This window comes from Astyanax mexicanus, chromosome 2 (genome assembly GCF_023375975.1).
Source record: "Astyanax mexicanus isolate ESR-SI-001 chromosome 2, AstMex3_surface, whole genome shotgun sequence".
In the NCBI taxonomy this organism is placed as follows: Eukaryota; Metazoa; Chordata; class Actinopteri; order Characiformes; family Acestrorhamphidae; genus Astyanax; species Astyanax mexicanus.
The window spans coordinates 28618517-28641915 of NC_064409.1; the positions used below are offsets into that span (position 1 = coordinate 28618517).

At 40.0% G+C, this 23399-nt stretch overlaps 1 protein-coding gene across 7 annotated transcripts in view; it reads left to right on the forward strand.

Moving 5' to 3' along the window:
* Positions 1-23399, forward strand: part of agbl5 (AGBL carboxypeptidase 5) — a 158213-nt gene that overhangs the window by 119261 nt on the left and 15553 nt on the right. For all 7 annotated transcript variants that reach the window (XM_022671506.2, XM_022671504.2, XM_022671508.2 and 4 more), the window contains 3 exons: positions 14426-14595; positions 18585-18720; positions 19743-19933. In XM_022671506.2, coding sequence (XP_022527227.1) covers positions 14426-14595; positions 18585-18720; positions 19743-19933 — 497 coding nt within the window. The remainder of the gene's footprint in view (positions 1-14425; positions 14596-18584; positions 18721-19742; positions 19934-23399) is intronic.

Consider the following 23399-nt stretch of genomic DNA (forward strand, 5'->3'; position numbering starts at 1 on the left):
CCAGGGGGCGGGGCCAATGCTCGATAGCTGTTTCTCTAGAACCATACAAGCTATCAAGGTCATCCTAGCCAATTATCATCTATGGCCCATGCACTAATGGTACACCAAATGAAAATTTGATATGGACACTTTTGTGGTCACTATTAGCCAATCACATTCCAGGAAGCTTTTAACAGGCGGAATGTTAATCAGGTCAAAACTTATATACTATATACGGGTTATTTATATGCCCTTTTTATGCCTTGTGTTTTTTCAATTTAAGAACTGAATTTGTTTCACCAAATGCCCACTAGAGTGCAGTAAGACACCACATAAAACCTGATGAACACTACAGCTCAATTTATCAATGCTTTTCAACTAGTTTACTCACACCACTCATCTAGCATTGCCATTATGGTCTTTATGGTCACGCTGGTCACCCAGCTTGGTTATGCTGGCCATCCAGCTTGGTCATCCTGGCTATTCACATTGGTCATTATGGTCCTGCTGGTCATTCAGCTTTGTCCTCATAGTAATGGTGGTCTTCCAGCTTGGTCATACTGGCCAACCACCTTTGCCATGCTGGTCATCCAGTTTGGTCATTATGGTCTTCCAGCTTGGTCAATATGGTCAACAAGTTTGTCATCCAGATTAGTCATGCTGGTAATCTAGCTTGGTCTTCACGGTCATGCTGGTCATCCTCATCCAGTTTGGCGATGCCGGTCAACCGGCAACATGTTTTAAGCCTAACTGGCCTCCAGGGGTCTCTTTGCCTGTAACGCTCGAACCCCGTAAATCGCCGCTTGCGGCTATATTATTATTATAGTTCTTATTCTTTTTCTGCCATAGAAGTGATTGGGCAGAAGAAACCGTAAGGCCTACAGGGCTGAGACTTGGTCATATGGTAGTACTTCTCACCGCTACTCAGATTCAAAAGATGAGCCCGATCGGCCTCAAGGGGGCGCTATGGCGAAGGTCAACGCGTTTGGCCTCGTAACTCCTACGCCCTGATAGCTAGAGCAAAAATTCTTGCATTATATGATTCCTTGGTTAATGGCAAATCAAAAAGGTCAATAGAACCACTAAGCTCCGCCCACTTAGATTTTTTGCTATTTAGCATAATATGCAAAACCTACTTTTGAGAACTTGTCCTAGGGTCATTGACCAATCCTGTCATATTTGGTGTCAAACAACTCAGCAGAGTCCCACCCTCAATAATTATCGAAAAAATTGTGAAATTTGTAAACAATATGGCCGCCATATGCAAATTAATCTTACCGTGGCACACCCAAATTTACTCTAACAGCTGTAACTTTTGAATGCTTAAACCTACACTAATGCCACTTTAAAACTTTGATGCCAACATGATTCTGAGGTAGCCCGTCAATCTGTGTAGACATACGCCCCCAGGGGGCGGAGCCAAAGCTAAAGATCTGTTTCTCAGGAACCGTACAAGCTATGAAGCTCTCCTTTGGCATGTATCATCTATGGCCTATGTCCTAATGTTTTACAGAAGGAAAATTTGATATGCAAATTTTTGCAATCGTTATTAGCCAATCAGATTCCAGCAAGCTTTTGACAGGCTAAACAATGACCAATCAGGACGATACTTATACCCTACATGTATCTCAGGGCCTTCTATCATCCATTAAAATATGGCGTTGATTGGCCTCAAGGGGGCGCTATAGCAGAAAATCAGTTATATCTAAAGGTACAAGTGGCCTAGGCTTGTTATTCTTTCTTAATTGTATACTTTGCTGTAGCCTTTACAACTTTGTAATTACATATGTTTACCAAAAATGCAAAGATTTTCATCAGTGGCCAAAAGAGTAAAAATTGCTCTTTTCGAACTTGTCTTTAAGTCCTTAATCAATCAAAACAAATTTGGTCTTGATGCAATCTTGAGACCCTGTAGGTAAATAATTATCAAAAAAATCTTGACATTTTAACTATTTGAGGCCCATAAACCTTGATCAAACATGTACGTGAAAGCCTTTTCAGAGTTATTTGGCCAAAACTCTGTCAAAGTTTAAAACATGCCAAAACTGTTGAAGCTACTAATTAACAATGACATTTGAAGTACATGTGCCAAGTATGAGCCAAATAAGTCTTCAGTAGGCTCTACAGTGAAAAAATAACTATTTTCAATTTATTCTATTTATCGCTATTTTCCAACCTAAATGGACAGAAGACATGAACCTTTCACCCTATCAACACACAAATTTATACACATATATAGACTGATAATCTGATCTTGATTGCAAATTTTGAGCCAAATCAGATATTTTTTGCCTCTAATATGGCCAAAGAGCAACAGCCATTTTGTAGGCCATAAGCCTGTATTATCGCTTTTTTCAAGCCTAAATGGACAGAAGTCAGGAACCTTTGACCCTATCAACACACAAATTTACACACATATATATACAGACCACTTGATCATGAGTACCAATTTGGAGCCCAATCGGACTTTTCTTCTCTTTTTAATAAATAGAAACACACTGATAGGGAATGTTCTGTCTTACTTATAGAGTGATAGATTTCCAGCAGGTTATATGTGGTCTCTTGCTGCGCTCTGGTGGTCATTTGGTGAAACAGCTACAGGTGAATTATTCTAAATTAAAGCTCTGCTGAACTTATTTAATCTTGCTTGTGTTGCTTAATTGAACATCTCTATCCTTCTTGGTCATGCTGGTCAGCCACCTGGGTCATTCTTGTTTATGCTCCACCCAATTTTTTTTTTTAAATTTGCATAATATGCAAAACCTACTTTTGAGAACTTGTCTTTGCCTCCTTGTCCAATCATGACATGTTTGGTGTCAAACAGTTCAGCAGAGCTTACTCCTCAATAATTATTAAACAAAATCTTTACATTTATAAACAATATGGCCGCCATATGCAAATTAGTTTTTCCATGGTGCAGTAAAATGTCTTTAACACTTATAACTTTTGAATGCTTAACCTGAAACTAATACCACTTCAGTCCTTTGATCATTACATGACTCTCAGATACCCTGTCAGTTTAAGTAGACATACACCCCCAGGGGGCGGAGCCAATGCTCGATAGCTGTTTCTCTAGAACCATACAAGCTATCAAGGTCATCCTTGCCAATTATCATCTATGGCCCATGCACTAATGGTACACCAAATGAAAATTTGATATGGACACTTTTGTGGTCACTATTAGCCAATCACATTCCAGCAAGCTTTTAACAGGCGGAATGTTAATCAGGTCAAAACTTATATACTATATACGGGTTATTTATATGCCCTTTTTATGCCTTGTGTTTTTTCAATTTAAGAACTGAATTTGTTTCACCAAATGCCCACTAGAGTGCAGTAAGACACCACATAAAACCTGATGAACACTACAGCTCAATTTATCAATGCTTTTCAACTAGTTTACTCACACCACTCATCTAGCATTGCCATTATGGTCTTTATGGTCACGCTGGTCTCCCAGCTTGGTTATGCTGGCCATCCAGCTTGGTCATGCTGGCCATTCACATTGGTCATTATGGTCCTGCTGGTCATTCAGCTTTGTCCTCATAGTAATGGTGGTCTTCCAGCTTGGTCATACTGGCCAACCACCTTTGCCATGCTGGTCATCCAGTTTGGTCATTACGGTCTTCCAGCTTGGTCAATATGGTCAACAAGTTTGTCATCCAGATTAGTCATGCTGGTAATCTAGCTTGGTCTTCACAGTCATGCTGGTCATCCTTATCCAGTTTGGCGATGCCGGTCAACCGGCAACATGTTTTAAGCCTAACTGGCCTCCAGGGGTCTCTTTGCCTGTAACGCTCGAACCCCGTAAATCGCCGCTTGCGGCTATATTTATTAGGGGTTCGAGCACGTAGTGCTAGAAACCCTATTGTAATTGTTCTGATTATTATTATTATTATTATTATTATTATTATAGTTCTTATTCTTTTTCTGCCATAGAAGTGATTGGGCAGAAGAAACCGTAAGGCCTACAGGGCTGAGACTTGGTCATATGGTAGTACTTCTCACCGCTACTCAGATTCAAAAGATGAGCCCGATCGGCCTCTAGGGGGCGCTATGGCGAAGGTCAACGCGTTTGTCCCCGTAACTCCTACGCCCTGATAGCTAGACCAAAAATTCTTGCATTATATGATTCCTTGGTTAATAGCAAATCAAAAAGGTCAATAGAACCACTAAGCTCCGCCCACTTAGATTTTTTGCTATTTAGCATAATATGCAAAACCTACTTTTGAGAACTTGTCCTAGGGTCATTGACCAATCCTGTCATATTTGGTGTCAAACAACTCAGCAGAGTCCCAACCTCAATAATTATCGAAAAAATTGTGAAATTTATAAACAATATGGCCGCCATATGCAAATTAATCTTACCGTGGCACACCCAAATTTACTCTAACAGCTGTAACTTTTGAATGCTTAAACCTACACTAATGCCACTTTACAACTTTGATGCCAACATGATTCTGAGGTAGCCCGTCAATCTGTGTAGACATACGCCCCCAGGGGGCGGAGCCAAAGCTAAAAATCTGTTTCTCAGGAACCGTACAAGCTATGAAGCTCTCCTTCGGCATGTATCATCTATGGCCTATGTCCTAATGTTTTACAGAAGGAAAATTTGATATGCAAATTTTTGCGATCGTTATTAGCCAATCAGATTCCAGCAAGCTTTTGACAGGCTAAACAATGACCAATCAGGATGATACTTATACCCTACATGTATCTCAGGGCCTTCTATCATCCATTAAAATATGGCGTTGATTGGCCTCAAGGGGGCGCTATAGCAGAAAATCAGTTATATCTAAAGGTACAAGTGGCCTAGGCTTGTTATTCTTTTTTACTTGTATACTTTGCTGTAGCCTTTACAACTTTGTAATTACATGTGTTTACCAAAAATGCAAAGATTTTCATCAGTGGCCAAAAGAGTAAAAATTGCTCTTTTCGAACTTGTCTTTAAGTCCTTAATCAATCAAAACAAATTTGGTCTTGATGCAATCTTGAGACGCTGTGGGTAAATAATTATCAAAAAAATCTTGACATTTTAACTATTTGAGGCCCATAAACCTTGATCAAGCATGTACGTGAAAGCCTTTTCAGAGTTATTTGGCCAAAACTCTGTCAAAGTTTAAAACATGCCAAAACTGTTGAAGCTACTAATTAACAATGACATTTGAAGTACATGTGCCAAGTATGAGCCAAATAAGTCTTCAGTAGGCTCTACAGTGATAAAATAACTATTTTCAATTTATTCTATTTATCGCTATTTTCCAACCTAAATGGACAGAAGACAGGAACCTTTCACCCTATCAACACACAAATTTATACACATATATAGACTGATAATTTGATCTTGATTGCAAATTTTCAGCCAAATCGGACATGTTTTGCCTCTACAACGGCTGGAAAACTACAGCGATTTTGTAGGCCTCAAGCCTGTATTATCGCTTTTTTCAAATCTAAATGGACAGAAGTCAGGAACCTTTGACCCTATTGACACAGAAATTGACATACATATATAGACTGCTATTGTGATCTTGATTGCAAATTTTGAGCCAAATCAGATATTTTTTGCCTCTAATATGGCCAAAGAGCAACAGCCATTTTGTAGGCCATAAGCCTGTATTATCGCTTTTTTCAAGCCTGAATGGACAGAAGTCAGGAACCTTTGACCCTATCAACACACAAATTTACACACATAAATATACAGACCACTTGATCATGAGTACCAATTTGGAGCCCAATCGGACTTTTCTTCTCTTTTTAATAAATAGAAACACACTGATAGGGAATGTTCTGTCTTTCTGATAGAATGATAGATTTCCAGCAGGTTATATGTGGTCTCTTGCTGCGCTCTGGTGGTCATTTGGTGAAACAGCTACAGGTGAATTATTCTAAATTAAAGCTCTGCTGAACTTATTTAATCTTGCTTGTCTGGCTTAATTGAACATCTTTATCCTTCTTGGTCATGCTGCTCAGCCACCTGGGTCATTCTTGTTTATGCTCCACCCAATAATTTTTTTTTTAATTTGCATAATATGCAAAACCTACTTTTGAGATCTTGTCTTTGCCTCCTTGACCAATCATGACATGTTTGGTGTCAAACAGTTCAGCAGAGCTTACTCCTCAACAATTATAAAAAAAATCTTTACATTTATAAACTATATGGCCACCATATGCAAATTAGTTTTACCATGGTGCAGTAAAATGTCTTTAACACTTAGAACTTTTGAATGCTTAACCTGACACTAATACTACTTCAGTCCTTTGATCATTACATGATTCTCAGATACCCTGTCAGTTTAAGTAGACATACACCCCCAGGGGGCGGAGCCAATGCTCGATAGCTGTTTCTCTAGAACCATACAAGCTATCAAGGTCATCCTAGCCAATTATCATCTATGGCCCATGCACTAATGGTACACCAAATGAAAATTTGATATGGACACTTTTGTGGTCACTATTAGCCAATCACATTCCAGCAAGCTTTTAACAGGCGGAATGTTAATCAGGTCAAAACTTATATACTATATACGGGTTATTTATATGCCCTTTTTATGCCTTGTGTTTTTTCAATTTAAGAACTGAATTTGTTTCACCAAATGCGCAATAGAGTGCAGTAAGACACCACATAAAACCTGATGAACACTACAGCTCAATTTATCAATGCTTTTCAACTAGTTTACTCACACCACTCATCTAGCATTGCCATTATGGTGTTTATGGTCACGCTGGTCACCCAGCTTGGTTATGCTGGCCATCCAGCTTGGTCATGCTGGCCATTCACATTGGTCATTATGGTCCTGCTGGTCATTCAGCTTTGTCCTCATAGTAATGGTGGTCTTCCAGCTTGGTCATACTGGCCAACCACCTTTGCCATGCTGGTCATCCAGTTTGGTGATGCCGGTCAACCAGCAACATGTTTTAAGCCTAACTGGCCTCCAGGGGCGTCTTTGCCTGTAACGCTCGAACCCCGTAAATCGCCGCTTGCGGCTATATTTTATGATTGTTATTGTTATTATTATTTTATTTTATTTTATATATTTTTCTTAGGGGGCCTTGACACTTTCAAGTTGTAAACAAGTGGGCCGTAATATAGAAAAGGTTGAGAACCCCTGCTTTAGCATGCCTGAAGCGAGTCTGTTTGTGGCGTGTGCTCAGAAAAATCTTCTTCTGCATTACTCTACCATATAGCCTCTCCTTGTGTAAAGTGCGCTGATTAGTTGAACGATGCACAGTGACTCCATCTGCAGCAAGACAATGATGTAGGTTTTTGGAGCTGGTCTGTGGGTTGACTATAACTGTTCCCACCATCCTTCTCCACTGCTTATCTGAGATTTTTCTTGGTCTGCCACTTCAGGCCTTAACTAGAACTGTGTCTGTGTTGTTCCATTTCCTCACTATGTTCCTCACAGTGGAAACTGACAGCTGAAATCTCTGAGATAGTTGAACAATCTTTTTTTCAGGTCATTTGAAAGTTGTTTTGAGGCTCCCATGTCGCCACAGAGAAAATGCAAAGAGAAGAAAAACTTGGAATTGGCCACATTAACCCTTTCTCATAATTGGATTCACCTGTGTATGTAGGTCGAGGAATAAAGAGCTTACCAAACAAATGTTGTGTTTCAGTAATTAGTACTAAAAGTATTCAAATGACAAAGGTGCCCAAATTTATGCACCTGCCTAATTTAGTTTAAAGAATTATTGCACACTTTCTGTAAATCATATAAACTTCAGTTAACTTCTTAAAAATCTGTTTGTCTATATGATATATTTAACTGAAATTGCTGATCTGAACAACCAGGAAAAATACCACTGTCGTAAACACGTCCCCTGTCATCAGTCAAGAAGTGCTTTATCGACTGAGCATCTACAGCCCCTATTTGACTTTAAGCAGTGATTTAGTAAACAGTAGGGATGGGAATATCTAGTCACCTTATGATTGGATTATGGTTTGGAGGTCTGCAATGTGCTTATAAAACAGCTTATTGTCCTCATTGTCCTGTTGTAGGACGAAATTGGCTCCGATCAGGCGCTGTCCACTGGGTATGGCATGGCGTTGCAAAATTGAGTGATAGCCTTCCTTATTCAGAATCCCTTTTACCCTGTACAAATCTCCCACCTTACCAGCACCAAAGCAACCCCAGACCATCACATTACCTCCACCATGCTTAACAGATGGCGTCAGGCATTCTTCCAGCATCTTTTCATTTGTTCTGCGTCTCACAAACGTTCTTCTTTGTGATCCAAACACCTCAAACTTGTATTCATCCGACTACAACACTTTTTTCCAGTCTTCCTCTGTCCAATGTCTGTGTTCTTTTGCCCATCTTAATCTTTTTCTTTTATTAGCCAGTCTCAGATATGGCTTTTTCTTTGCCACTCTGCCCTGAAGCCCAAAATCCCGCAGCCGCCTCTTCACTGTAGATGTTGACACTGGTGTTTTGCGGGTACTATTTAATGAAGATGCCAGTTGGGGACCTGTGAGGCATCTGTTTCTCAAACTAGAGACTCTAATGTACTTATCTTCTTGCTTAGTTGTGCAACGCGGCCTCCCACTTCTTTTTCTACTCTGGTTAGAGCCTGTTTGTGCTGTCCTCTGAAGGGAGTAGTACACACCGTTGTAGGAAATCTTCAATTTCTTAGCAATTTCTTGCATGGAATAGCCTTCATTTCTAAGAACAAGAATAGACTGTCGAGTTTCAGATGAAAGTTCTCTTTTTCTGGCCATTTTGAGCGTTAATTGACCCCACAAATGTGATGCTCCAGAAACTCAATCTGCTCAAAGGAAGGTCAGTTTTGTAGCTTCTGTAATGAGCTAGACTGTTTTCAGGTGTGTGAACATGATTGCACAAGGGTTTTCTAATCATCAATTAGCCTTCTGAGCCAATGAGCAAACACATTGTACCATTAGAACACTGGAGTGATAGTTGCTGGAAATGGGCCTCAATACACCTATGTAGATATTGCACCAAAACCAGACATTTGCAGCTAGAATAGTCATTTACCACATTAGCAATGTACAGAGTGTATTTGTTTAAAGTTAGGACTAGTTTAAAGCTATCTTCATTGAAAAGTACAGTGCTTTTCCTTCAAATATAAGGACGTTTCAATGTGACCCCAAACTTTTGAACGGTAGTGTAGGTGATTATGATGTTATGGCTGAACAGAGCTGGTTTTAATGTTGTGGCTGATCTGTGAAAAAAAGTATTATGCAAAGTATATAATAGATAGATACACATTTTAATGTGTTTTTTAATGCTTGATAAACACAGGAATCAGTTCCCAAAGTGACTTGCCTCATATTTAAATGCAAGTCAATTTTAATATCTCCCCATTAATAATAATAATAAATATAGCCGCAAGTTATAATTGGAGGCACCCTGTCACATTTAGAGATTATCAAAAGTCTTTCACCTATTAATTAAGCTCGGAGTACATTGAGGGTGGCCCTCATTTACAATGCAGCCAAGCAAAGGTTAAGTAAGTTACAAATAATCAAAAGGCGTCTACATGTTGTGATTTTTGATCAGGAGACTTCAACCAGAATGTTTACAAAGTTGTGTTCAGATTGACATTTTTAAATAAGCTGAGGTTTTTGACCAAACAGGTTTATAGTAACACCAAGGAGTGAATGTTCTGACATGACATGTAATTACAAAGTTTTAAATCTAGTTCTGAATTAAATGGCACTTCATCATAGAGATTTTGTACAGAAGCGTTTAACTGTGATGGGCAGTGCTGCACCGCGGGCTGCCAGCAGGGGGACTGGTAGACATAGGGGAGAAAATGGTAGAATGGAATCCCAATTCATAACTAGAACTAAATAAAACAAAATAGAATTATATCCTTATAAGTATATAAATATATATCCATTATAAATTCATATCTGCTCGGCACTTGGATCCCACACCTACCCCAACCGTAACAGAAAGGTGCAACACTGCCCATCACAGGGATGAGTGCCCCCAAGCTGCATGGGCTCAGGCATCTGCCGTGTAGGTGTTGAGGGAACAGGGGAAGCAAGGTCCGGCAGATTATGCCTCTGAGCCTGAGCACCGGGTGTCGAGGCGAATACACATTTCATACAACCCGGCCAGGTCAGAGGGCTGGTCTCATCCCTAATCCTCCCGTTAAGACCACGCTGAAATATAGACTTTAAGGCCCCTTCATCCCAACCTCTCTCAGCAGCTAGAGTACGAAATTCTATAACCTAGTCTGCTACAGAGCGTGCACCTTGGAAAAGCTCCAGAAGGCGGGGGCCAGCCTCCTGTTGGGAAATCAGCACTACCCTCAAGTGCTCCAGTGCGTTCCCTTTGATTCTTTTGATGGAAGCCCGAAGTAAAGTTGATAGAGAGACAGGATATTAGATCTTCAGCAAATTAGCCATTTATTACAACAATGCTCTGGGAACCCCTTCCACTCACACAGAGTTTCGGTAGAAGAAGTTCAACAAATCCTTACAGTTGCAAGACCTTATATCCCCAAAACCCCACCCATACATACTGTGCAAAGGTCAGTTAAGCGGTTCCTCAGCAACGGTTTCTAACTGATTGAGTTCAAACATGTATTGATTACTACTGTTGTCTACCTGTACTCTGGCCTCATCTCTGCTGCTTAGGTGCCGACTTCTGCATTAAATACTACATACTGGACATTCAGTTTTGAGGTGTCAGCTGTCCTTTGCACTCTCACCCACATACACAGTTCAGTTCAAATATCCAGAAACAACTCTAGTTTCAGACAATTGGGTCAGCTGAAAAAATACATTTAATAGTAATATTTACTATTTCTTAACACTCCCTACCACCAGGAGGTTGGTAGAAGGTTTGGCACAGGGCTGTAGTGAAGGCTTGAGTGCTTGTGCAGTCTAAAGATAATTGCTCCCACAATGCTGTAGCCCAGGCCAGAGCCTTCACGGTAAGAAGCCCACCTTTGAGCGCTTTGAAGGGAACCGTGAGGGCTGTTGCTCAAAAAACAACAAACATTGGAGCAGGAAGCCTCTACACCTCTCTGGTCCCCCCCATAGCGCTCAGGAGTAGCAATCAGTTTGTCCCCCTGAGCTGGAGGTGCTACCCCTGGTGCAGGTGTTTCAGGAGGAGGGGGCTGTGGAGCTGCCTCAGTGCGGCTGTTTACTAGTAGGGACAGCTGCTGCATCATTTGCTGCAACATGTCCTCATGGCGGCCTATGGCTGCTCCCTGAAGCTGAAAGATTTCCTTCAGTGTGCCTGCTTCTGCTGGATCCATTGATGGTTGCACCTTTTATTTTATTGTTATTTTTTTTTCTTTTCTTTTCTTTCACCCTCTAGTACCGGTCACCCCTCAGTGAAGGTGCAATAGTGAGGTCTGGTTTGACTGAGGTTTAAATAGGGTAGTGCACATGTGCAGCTGGTTGACACTAATCACCACCAGGGATTCTGGGAGTTGGAGATTTTGGTGGCCTGGAATGGAGAGGGATGTCTGTGTCTTTGTTGCGGCCTGCCAGGTCTGTGCAAAGAAAAAGACACCCAGGTCTCGACCACCAGGTCTGCTCCATCCCCTACCAATTCCAGCTCGTCCTTGGTCCCATATTTCGCTGGACTTTGTGACGGGTCTGCCCCCCTCCAGGGGGCATACAGCTATCCTGGTAACTCGCGGAAACTTCCCTCTGCCAAGGAGACAGCTGAATTGCTATTACAGCACGTTGTCAGGGTCCATGGGATGCCCAGTGACCTAATGTCGGACCGAGGACCCCAATTTACAAGCAGATTCTGGGGGGCCTTTTGTCAGAGAATGGGGACCACACCGAGCTTTGCGTTCGGATTTCACTCAGAATCCAACGGTCAGACAGAACGGGTGAATCAGGACTTGGGTCAGATGTTGCGCTGCCTGACTGACAGGACCTCCTCTACCTGGTCCGACCAGCTTCTGTGGGCAGAATACGCCCACAATTCCCTGTGGCACTCCTCACTGGGCATGTCACCCTTCGAGTGTCAGTTCGGCTATCCTCCACCATTGTTTACGGAACAGGAGAGGGAAGTAGGGGCCCCCGCTGCTGACCAGTATGTTCGTTGAGCTTGGCAGAAAGACAGGGGCATCTCTTAAGGCAGTGACGGAAGCCTGAAAGCGGACTGCTGACAGAAAGCGCCCTGGTAACCCTGCATTCCGCATTGGACAGCAGGTCTGGCTCTCGACCCGGGACCTTCCACTCCGCGGACAGTCCCGTAAGCTGGCACCCCGGTTCATCGGTTCCTTCAAGGTGGCACGGCACATAAATCCTGTCACTTACCGCCTGCAGTTGCCCTCTAACATGAAAGTTCATGTATCAAGGCTCCGGCCATTCCTTTGTGGTGCTCCAGACCCAAGTGCCTGGCCGCCTGCCCCGCGCCTTATACACGGAGCTCCGGCATACACTGTCCGTCGCATCTTGGACTGCCATTGTGTTAGGGGCAATACTCAGTATTTAGTCGACTGGGAGGGCTATAGCCCCGGACGGAGGACGGAGCTCCTTGACCAGAAGCCTGCAAGTGGAATCACTCCTCGATCAGGAGGATTGACCTGAGTGGGATAAGTCAATAGTAGTGGTGCAGTTTTGGCAGAGATACTAACAGGCGTTTTCTCGAGTGAACCAGGCAGAGATAACCTATAGATGGCCCTTTTGGTCTTTACGCCTACATTGAAATCTGTGTTAACACAACAAGTTTGAATGTCTTAAGACGGCAAAATGTGCTGTGTTAAGATGTAACTTTTGTATGTTTTTAGATGTTCCACCGTCTTAAGACGACAGAAATTCCCCTGGTAACACGCCACTTTTGGAAATTATAGATAATAGGGTACTTATTATAAGGTACCATACTATTGCTTGGCGAGTTTGTTTTAGAGCTACGTATTAATCACGTTCCTTTACGCAGCTGTAATTTTGTGAATGTTTGGAAGAGTCCATGTGTGGAGGGTGGGTTTGTTTGCGCAGGTACTTTGGTCAAGAAGTACAATGGGAAATTTAGTTCTTACTGCTTGGGCTGCAGTTTAGGAGCGGATGATCTGTTACAGGGCTGCTGTGATTACTATCAGTTACTATTAGTTATCTGCATTTCTTACGTGCTGCTTTTTATTTACAGTTTTCAGTTTTTGCCATGGTGCCGTCGCTAACGGTAGCCTAGCCGTCGGCTCAAGCCACCTCCTGTCTGGAGAGCAGGTGCTGCTTCACGGGGTATTCCTGCCTTTAGTTTATTTTTTTGACCAAAGAACATAAATATGGTAAAGTCCAGTCATGGATAAAAGAAAATAAACCTTCTACTGCTGCAGAATGACTTTTGTGTGTTATATAAACTGTATCAAGGTCATCAGCCTATAGGTGTACTTGGACCCCTCTTAAGTTAAAGCAAACAGAGGCTGTGACTCTTCTGAGACTGCTACTGAGAAAAAAAGGCTGAGCACAGTGTGTGTGTTTAGCTGGGATGCTTTGCATAACTAAAGCTAAATCTGGAACTATAGGATCAACTATTATGTCCTTAATCCTTCTGAAATCCTGTGTGAAGCACCAGGTACCATTTATTCAAGGTACTGGATTAATAGGTATGTTGTAAGATATAACTGTTGCAATAATTACCCATTGATGTAGTAAGGATGTGAGAACCCCTTCTATGCTATTCCTTATGTGCTGACAGGTGTTGGACAATAACACTGAAACACCTGGTTTTAGACCACAATAATGTATTGTCCTGACGGAGAGTTGAGGTGCACATTGAATTCTGCCGTGATTTGGGCAACCGTGGTTTTATGTTTTTAGGATACAATCCATGTTAGCACCTGAACATCCCTTTCAGACAGCTTCCTCTTGCATCCACAGTTAATCCTGTTGGATGTGGTTCATCCTTCTTGGTGGTATGCCGACATTACCCTGGATACCGTGGCTCTTGATACATCCCAAAGACTTGTTGTCTTGGTCACTGATGCGCCAGCAAGATGTGCACCAACAATTTGCCCTCTTTTGAACTCTGGTATGTCACCCATAATGTTGTGTGCATTGTAATATTTCGAGCAGAACTGTGCTCTTACCCGTCTAATTAAACCTTCACACTCTGCTCTTACTGGTGCAATGTGCAATTAATGAAGATTGGCCACCAGGCTGCTCCAATTTAGCCATGAAACCTCCCACACTAAAATGACAGGTGTATCAGTTTCATTGTCCAGCCCCTGTATATTCAGTTATATCTGAATATAAAACTACAAAAATATGTTCCCTTCAGATAAATTATTTCTTTTTCACCATTGGGAAGGTTTGCAGTAGGTGCTGCTGTTGTTTTTGTTAGTCAAATAGCCTTATAGGCTAATGTATTGTTTATTGTGTCTCTCATTGTAAAGCAGCAAGAAAAAAAGACCTACGGTTTTAGCAGGAATTAACAAACACGTATGTTTTTTTCTGTATCTTTTCACCATTCTTCCCCTCCTCCATGATTTTTCTTTGTTTTCACCATAGGTGGAAAACATGATGTACCCAAAACTGATCTCTTTAAACTGTGCCCATTTCGACTTCCTTGGCTGTAATTTTTCAGAGAAGAACATGTATGCACGGGACAGGCGTGATGGTCAGTCTAAAGAGGGCAGTGGACGTGTAGCCATTCACAAAGCCATCGGCCTGATTCACAGGTAAACTATATTCAGCAAGCACTTTTTGACTCCTTACACCACCAAGAAATTAGAGATATTCCCAAGTTATACAGTGAGGGAAATAACTTGGTTTACTCTCTTCAGATGTTTTTCATATGAGATACAAACACCCCAGATAATACTTACAAACACCGCAGATAATACACAGCTCATTATACATTTATATCATTCTCAGTGTTTAAATCCCATATTTGCTGTTGCTATTTCTGCAGCAATTGAGAAAAGCAGTGTGAGAGTGACTGTCCTACCAGTTGCTGCTGCATAGAGAGCAAGTAGAGTAGTCGGTAAATGTGACTGGCCAAGGGTTACAGTGTCAAGGGGTCCTGACACCACACTGATACAATTGCAATACAAAGAAAAAACATTGCAACTAAAAGAAATAAGTACTAATAAATAAACAAGTAATATAAATAATAAAAAGGACTTAATGTCAAATGTTAGTAAGCACTTATACATCCCCTGTCAGTATAATTATTACAAAAGAATTAACTATATTTCTTAACAAAATATGGTTGGTTACATTTAAGCTAATATATAAATTCCCTTAATGTTTACATCTCAAATGAAGTATCCTAGAAACTCCTACATAAAATTCCTACATATTTTGAGGATGTCAACTTGTCAACTTAATTTTGGAGCTCCCTCTACTTTTTTTTATGGGATTCAGGCCCAAAGATATGCTGGAAGTCCATGACCCATCTTCAGTGTTCTGTCTGAAGCCAAGAGATTCTCATTCAAGATTCTACGCTACATGACCCTGTTCATCAGCCCCTTAATGCAGTATAGTCTTCCTGCACCCTTAACAGAGAATAGGCCCCAAAGCAGAATGTTTACACCTCTGTTGGACAGTGGAGAGGGTGATCATATTTTTTTTTATGCTTCCAAACAAGCAAGTTGTGTTAATGATATAGATCTCAATTTTGGTCTAATCTGACCACATCACACCAAGCCTTCCCTCAATCGTTCACATGTTCATTGACAAACTTCAGAATGGCCTGAACATAAGCAGGAGCACTGCAGAACCCATTATGGCAAAGTGTTTTACTAATGATTTTTTTTTTGTAAATATGATTCCAGCTCCCCTGAGATCATTAACAAGTTAATCTGTCCTTCCTCACGATCATCTTTACCCCACGAGTTGAGATCTTGCATGGAGTGAGGGCGTTTAACTGTTATCTTGTATCTCTTCTATTTTTTAATTATCATTGTTACAGTGGCCTCTTTTTCACCAAGATTCTTGCTGATGGACTTGTAGCCAGCCTTGTACAAGTCTCCAGTCTTGTCCTGACTTTTTTGACAGCTCTTTGGTCCTGCTTATGGTGACTTTTTTACACATAGTGAGGTGAGACTAAGAGTACTTTCTTTAAGTTAAAGGAATTGGTCTGGCAGGGTCAGATTTCTTGCTGTTGGTGGGGAATCCAATACATTTCACTTAATAAAATAAAAAATAATTTATAACCTTTACTTCTTTTAGTTTATACAGTGGTATGAAAAGGTTTGTGCACCACTGATGATTTTCATGATTTTCCTCTATAAATCATTGGTTGTTCGGATCAGCAATTTCAATATATCATATAGCAGATAAAAAACACAATGATGTTTGAGAAGTAAAATGAAGTTTATAGAATTTACAGAAAGTGTGCAGTAATTCTTTAAACCAAATTAGGCAGGTGCATAAATTTGGGCACCCCAACAGAAAAATGATATCAATATTTAGTAGATTCTTCTTTCAGAGTCTGGCTTCTGATTGAAGGTATTTTGGATCATTCTTCTTTACTCCAGTTCAGTCAGGTTTGGTGGTTTCTGAACATAAACAGCCCGATTTAAATCACACCACAGATTTTCAATAATATTCAGGTCTGGGGACTGAGATAATCATTAAAGAATGTTGTACTTGTTCCTCTGCATGAATGGTTTAGGGTGCTTTCACACCTGCCTCGTTTGGTCCGGACTTTCTGACTTTTCAGTTTGGTCCGAACCAAAGTAGCAGGTGTGAAAGGGGCCGCAAACCACGGTCCGGACCAAAGGACCAGGCACATTATATTTAAAGTCCACTAACTGCCCTGTACATTGTTTACTTCCATTCAGAGGCGGAGCTAAGACATGATGCTGACAAAGCGGACGGGACTGGATGGCATGACGCTAACAAAGTGGGCGGAGCTGGACGCACTGGACGTCCAACTCCGCCTTCCTGCAGGCTGCCGTCAGTACCCTCTCAAAATAACCGGAAAAGCAGGAAAAATGAGCCGTGGATACAGCTGCTTAAGGACAAGCACGTTCATTTGGCAAATTTGAACTAACCCAGAGTACTGTGCCTGAATTTGCTGCTGCTGGTATTAAAAACACAATAGCAGCGCTACCATGGAGACGAAATTAATCTGTTCATTCATTTCATGCTTATCCTGGAAAGGCTTCCTGCCGAATGAACCACCCGCTGAATTGTCAACACGCCAACGTCAGACGCATGTCCTTCTAAAACCAATCAGCGTCAAGTTAAGGAAAACGCATCAATACGTAAGTGATGATGAAAGGATGTAGGAGGTCTTTGGTGCGCTCCCTAAACTGCAGTGTGAAAACAAAAATAAGCGGACCAAATATATACAATGTAGCAAATACATGAACCTTGGTTCGGACCACGGTCCAGACTTTTAGGTGTGAAAGCACCCTTAGTAGATGTTGAGCAGTGTTTAGGGTCATTGTCTTGTTAAAATATCCAGCCCCGGTGCAACTTCAACTTTCTCACTTATTCTCGAACATTGTTTTCAAGAATCTGCTGATATTGACTGAAAACCATGAACCCTCAACAAGATTCCCAGTATGTGCACTGATCACACAGTCCCACATCATGATAAACCACTTTATTCCTAAAATGAAGTTGGAATTTCCAAGTGTGCTTTAGCATACTTACTTTCCCATACTTTCCCATAGTTGAGCGATGCACAGTGACACCATGAGCAGAGATGATATTGGAGGTCTTAGGATGACTATGAGTGTTCCCACCATCCTTCTCCTCTGCTTATCTGAGATTTTTCTTGGCCTACCACTTTTTCATAATTGGATTTACCTGTGTGAATGTAGGTCAAGGATAAGTAAGCAGCCCACATTTATGCACCTGCTACAATTTATTTAGTTTAAAGAATTATTGCACACTTTCCTATAAACTTAATTTCACTTGTCCAAAATCACTGTGTTCGTCTGCTATATGGTGTATTTATTAGAAAATGCTTTTCTGAACAACCCATCATTTATAAAGAAAAATCATGAAAATTATTAGGGGTGCACAAACGTTTTTCATACCACTTTCATACGTCTCTTTCTGGTCAAATAAAACTACCCTAAAATTATAGACTGTTCTTGTCTTTGTAAGGGTTATTCTTACAAAATAAAGAGGGGATCAAATAATCCTTTTCCCAACTGTAACTGTACACAGTTATTTTAATATTCACCCTTAACACTTTATTTACTGCATGCATAGTTACCAAAGAAAATCTGCACATACACTTAAGGTCATTATGTCCAGTGTTAAACACTGACCAGAGGGGTATAATTTTTTTAAAAGTGGAATTGCAACAATGATGGAGATTTATCAAGTACCTTTGCAATGAGCTGGAGTAATGTTTGTGATCTAAAACTAATCACTGAAAATCACTACCTGACCTCACTAATGGTCTTGTGGTTAAAATTAATTGTGATACGATACATAAATTGACTGGAAGTTTCCCCTCTGCCATATATGACATTTTCTTTTAATCTTTTTTAGTCAAATACAGCTTAAGCCAAATCAGAAAATATTTCCATACAAATACAGTTTCAATTGTAAGTTAAATACAGCATACTACGGTCTCAGCTTATCTCTTAGTTAGTGAAAGGATATAAAAAAATAATGAGATATAAGACCATGAATGAATTCCAGTGCAGTGTGACGTACGTATGATGTCGATGACTAATCTGCTTTATCCTTTGTAAAGTTACACATTGGAATGTAACTATAATACTGGCCACTCAGTCAACACCATCCCTCCTGCCTGCCACGACAACGGCCGAGCTACTCCACCTCCTCCTCCTGCCTTCCCTCCAAAATACACACCAGAGGTATATGAACAGGTAATGTATATTGTGTCCTTAAAATCTTCCCTCTCTGTTTAATAATATACATACATACCCCATACCAGTTAATAGCCATTGCCAGTGTTCAATTAAATTTATTGACTTCCTGTCACAGATCCTTTTATGCGCAGTCCACATATTTTTGATAAGTTTCAGACCAGGAATTTTGGAATGCCTTTCCAACAGCAGAGCTTGAAGGTTTCTTTCTTGGACAGCAGCCTCTGTGATAGACAATGAGATAGATATTCAACTAGCTAAATGGTTCCGGGGTTGTTTACGATCATCTGAACTTGAGGTGTGCCATATCATATCGTACACAGTGTATAGTAACACAGTAATATTCTGAAAATATATTGTTATAAGTATTCTGTCTTGAAAGCAGTCTATTATTTACTGTGAAGGTGTGTTTTTGTAGACTTTCATACTAGATTACATTATTTGTATGTTGCATTGAATATTTTGTATTAATTAGAATGTCTCTAGTCTTCGTTAGTTACTGTTGTTTACAAAATAGACGAAGGTTTATAGTTTATTTTTGTATCTGTTGAATGTTATGAAACTTTTATTTTGTTGTAGTAGTATATTTTTTATTTAATAAAATAATTTAATTTAATATTTCCAAGAATATTGTTATTGCAAAAATACCCTACACTTTTGTGACATTATATTGCCTACCCACCCCTAATCTAAACCAATTCCTTCTCAGCTGAGGGTGACTGTTTAGGTTTTTCCAGATGTTGAACTAGGTATTTACAGTAGCCAAACTATGAAAATAAATACCCTTAGTACTAATTATTGAAACACAACATTTGTTTGGTAAGCTCAGTGACCCTTGACCTACATACACAGTTGAATCCAATTATGAGAAAGGGTTAAGGTGGCCAACTGCAAGTTTTTCTCCCCTGGAGAGCCTCAAAACACTATAAATTTTGCTACAATTATAAACTACATACACAACATTATATGCTATTGTGCACGTTGAGTAAAGCCCTTTAACTGATGTTTTGTGTCCGTTTTAGGTGGGGCGTGCAGTTGCTATAGCAGCACTAGACATGGCCGAGTGCAACCCTTGGCCACGGCTGGTCCTCTCTGAGCACAAGAACTTGATGAATCTGCGTGCCCGCATGCTTAAACATGTGCGTAACAGCAAGGGCTTCAGCACAAGGATTCGTAAAAATATCAACAAGTCCTCCAGCACCCCTAAACCATCGTAAGAGCTCTCTTAACCTTCAGTCCAAAAAATATTTATTTTATTGTAACACTGTGTGTCAAAGGGACTAATAAAAATATATTTGTACTGAGATTTTTGGGTTCAAAACAATTTGCAAATAATTTCCCCCCAAGAAATTTAACCGCTTTCTAAAAATAAGAGGGTAATAATTGGATACATATGATCACATAATGTAATAATTGACCACAAAGATTTTCCGCATGTAGCTTTAGTTAAAAAAAAAACGTTTCTTCTTATAATATGATAAATCGGGAAGGTTACCAATAAATTGTCGCGCTGTAAATGGTGTTATTAAACATTTCATGATTACAGTAATGTCTAGGTGTTATATTTTGAATAATACCAACTATAGTCTAGAATTGACATGAATGATAAAATCTCCTACTACGCAAAACTGCCTCTACATTATCTCTGATAATGTATATGATTATAGCCTTCGGCAGTAGCTTGACTTAATATTATATTTTCTTTAGGCCTAGTTTCAGAGTTGTGAGATTTGTTACTTTTGTTTTTGCTTTTTTTTGATTATCAAACAAACTTTAATATCAGACAAAGGTAACCTGAGTAAATATAAAAAACACTTTTTAAGTTTATTTATTGAAGGAAAAAAAAATGTCCAAACTAATCTAGCACTGTGTGAAAAAGTGTTTGCCCCTTAAATCAAATAACTTGGTTGTGGCACCCTTGGTGGCAACAACTGCAGTCATGCTTTACTGATAACTGGAACAGAGTCTTTCACATCTCTATGGAGGAATTTTGGCTCCACTCCTCTTTACAGAATTGTTTTAATTCAGTCACACTGGAGGGTTTTCAAGCATAAACCAACTGTTTAAGATGCTTTTAAGCCATTCAGAGGTGGACATGTTGGTGTGCTTTGGATCATTGCCCTGCTGCAGAACCCAATTATGCCTTAGCTTGAGGTTATGAACAGATGCTGGATATTCTCCTTCAGGATTGTCTGGTAAACAGCAGAATTCCAGGTTCCATCTATTATAGCAAGTTGTCCAGGCCCTGAAGCAGCAAAGCAGCCCACTACCACCACCATGTTTTACATTCAGTATGATGTTCTATTTCTAAATTTTTTTACGACAGCTGTAACGAGACACACAGCTTCCAAAAGGGTCCCTTTTTGTCACTTCAGTCCAAGGAATATTTATCCAAAGTCTTTGCAAATGTGAGACAGGCTGTTGTGTTCAGCAGCGTTTTTTGTCTTGAAACTCTTCCATGGAGTCCATTTTCCCTTTCTTAATTATTAAACCATTAACACTACCTTAATTGAGGCAAGTGAGACCTGCAGTTCTTTAAATGTTGTTCTGAGGCTTTTGTGACCTCCTGGATTTCCAAAAAATATTTTTGGAATAATTCTGGTCGGCCTGGGAAGGTTCACCAGTGGTCCGTGTGTTCTCCATTTGTAAATAATAGCTTTCACTGTGGTCAGCTGTGACTGTGTAACCTTTTTTCAGACTGATAGTATGTACTTTGTTTACTCAACTGTTTTGTTGCTTATTGAGATATTTTAGCTGATTCATGTTGTCAGACAGGTTCTATTTAAGGGATTATTTGATTCTACAGGTCTGGCAGTAATCAGTAAATCAGTGTGATTACCTGCAGTACCTGGACTCGGAGTTTGCACAGTTGGTCCATTGCCAGAAGGTTTGCTGTGTCTCTTAAGGGAATAGTGTTGATTCCAAGAGACAAGCAGTTACAAGCATTTGTACTTTGTACAAGGCTGTGGAAGTTAGCACTTCCAGGGCCCTACAAAATGAGCTGGAGCAGGCCAATGGTTCACGAGGGTGGCCTGAGGGCCCAACAATCTGTGCTCACCCTTGTGCTCACAGCCCAGCACCACAGAGATGGATTGGCATTTGCCATGTACCACTGGAATTAGCAGATCCGCCTTATTGTCCTGTGCCTTTCACAGATAAGAGCAGGTTTACACTGAGCACATGTGACAGATGTGACTGGTCTAAGAGTATATTATGCCTTCTGCAACATCATTCAGCATGACTGGTTTGGTGCTGGGTCAGTGATGGTCAGGGAATGCATATCCATATAAGAATGCACAGACCTCAACAGGTTAGACTGGCTATTAGGTATTGGGATTAAATCTTTGGACCCATTGCCAGGTGCAGTGGTGCCTGGGTTTCTTTTTATGCATGACGATGCCTGGCCTCAGGTGACTAGAGAATGCAGGCAGTCCTTGGAGGATGATGGAATTGATATTGACCAAATCGGAATTAATAAGGAATTGATATTGAATGTTCCCCTCTAGACATAACTTAAATCCACCTTAGGATTTAGGATGTTTCAGTCCATTTGTTACCACTAGGGGTAACACTTTATTTTAAAGAACACAAATTAGGCACTTATTAATGTCTTATTATTTGCTTAATAAAGCCTTAATTAGACATTTATAAATGATTTATTCACCACTTATTAGTCTTTATTCTGTATAAGTGTTATTGGTGCTTAATTAGTGGTCTGTTATGTGGAAATGAATAATGGCTGTATTAGTTCTTATAGTGCACTATAAATAGTTATGTTAGCACCCAGTTAAGCAGGTTATTAAGCAATAACTATTAGCCAAATCATACATGTTATTAGTGTATACTTGGTCGCAATTTGATCTATGTGAGTTTGGTATGGTTATGGCTGTGCTGGAGTTTACTGAGTTAATCAGGGTTTAATAAGTCACTAATAGACCAAGAAGTGTACCATATTCTAAAGTGAGGTTCTGTTCATCACTAATTAGACTCTAAAAAGAACTGACTAAATATTTTATCAACCTATCCCCCTCACGATGTATTTAATAAGGGTTTAATAAGTCAATAATAGACCAAGAAGTGTACCATATTCTAAAGTGAGGTTCTGTTCATCACTAATTAGACTCTAAAAAGAAATGACTAAATATTTTATCAACCTATTCCCCTCACAAAGTATTTAATAAGGGGTTAATAAGTCACTAATAGACCAAGAAGTGTACCATATTCTAAAGTAAGGTTCTGTTCATCACTAATTAGACACTAAAAAGAACTGAATAAATATTTTATCAATCAATCCCCCTCACGATGTACTTAATACGGGTTTAATAAGTCACTAATAGACCAAGAAGTGTACCATATTCTAAAGTAAGGTTTTGTTCATCACTAATTACACACTAAAAAGCGCAAAATAAACATTTAATAAGTCAATCTCCATCACAATTTAGCTAATAAGGGGTTTTTAAGTCACTTATACACCAAGAAGTGTACCATATTCTGAGGTTCTGTTTATCACTAATTAGACACTAAAAAGAACTGTGTGTTTGACTTCCTATTTACATAAGTTGAATGTCAAAAATGCAGTTGTCCTAATGAAACAACAGAAAACACATTTTAGCACATTTATTCTCTATTGAATTCAAGCAGTTTTATTTTCAATTGGTTTAAGACTCTCAACTGTTACA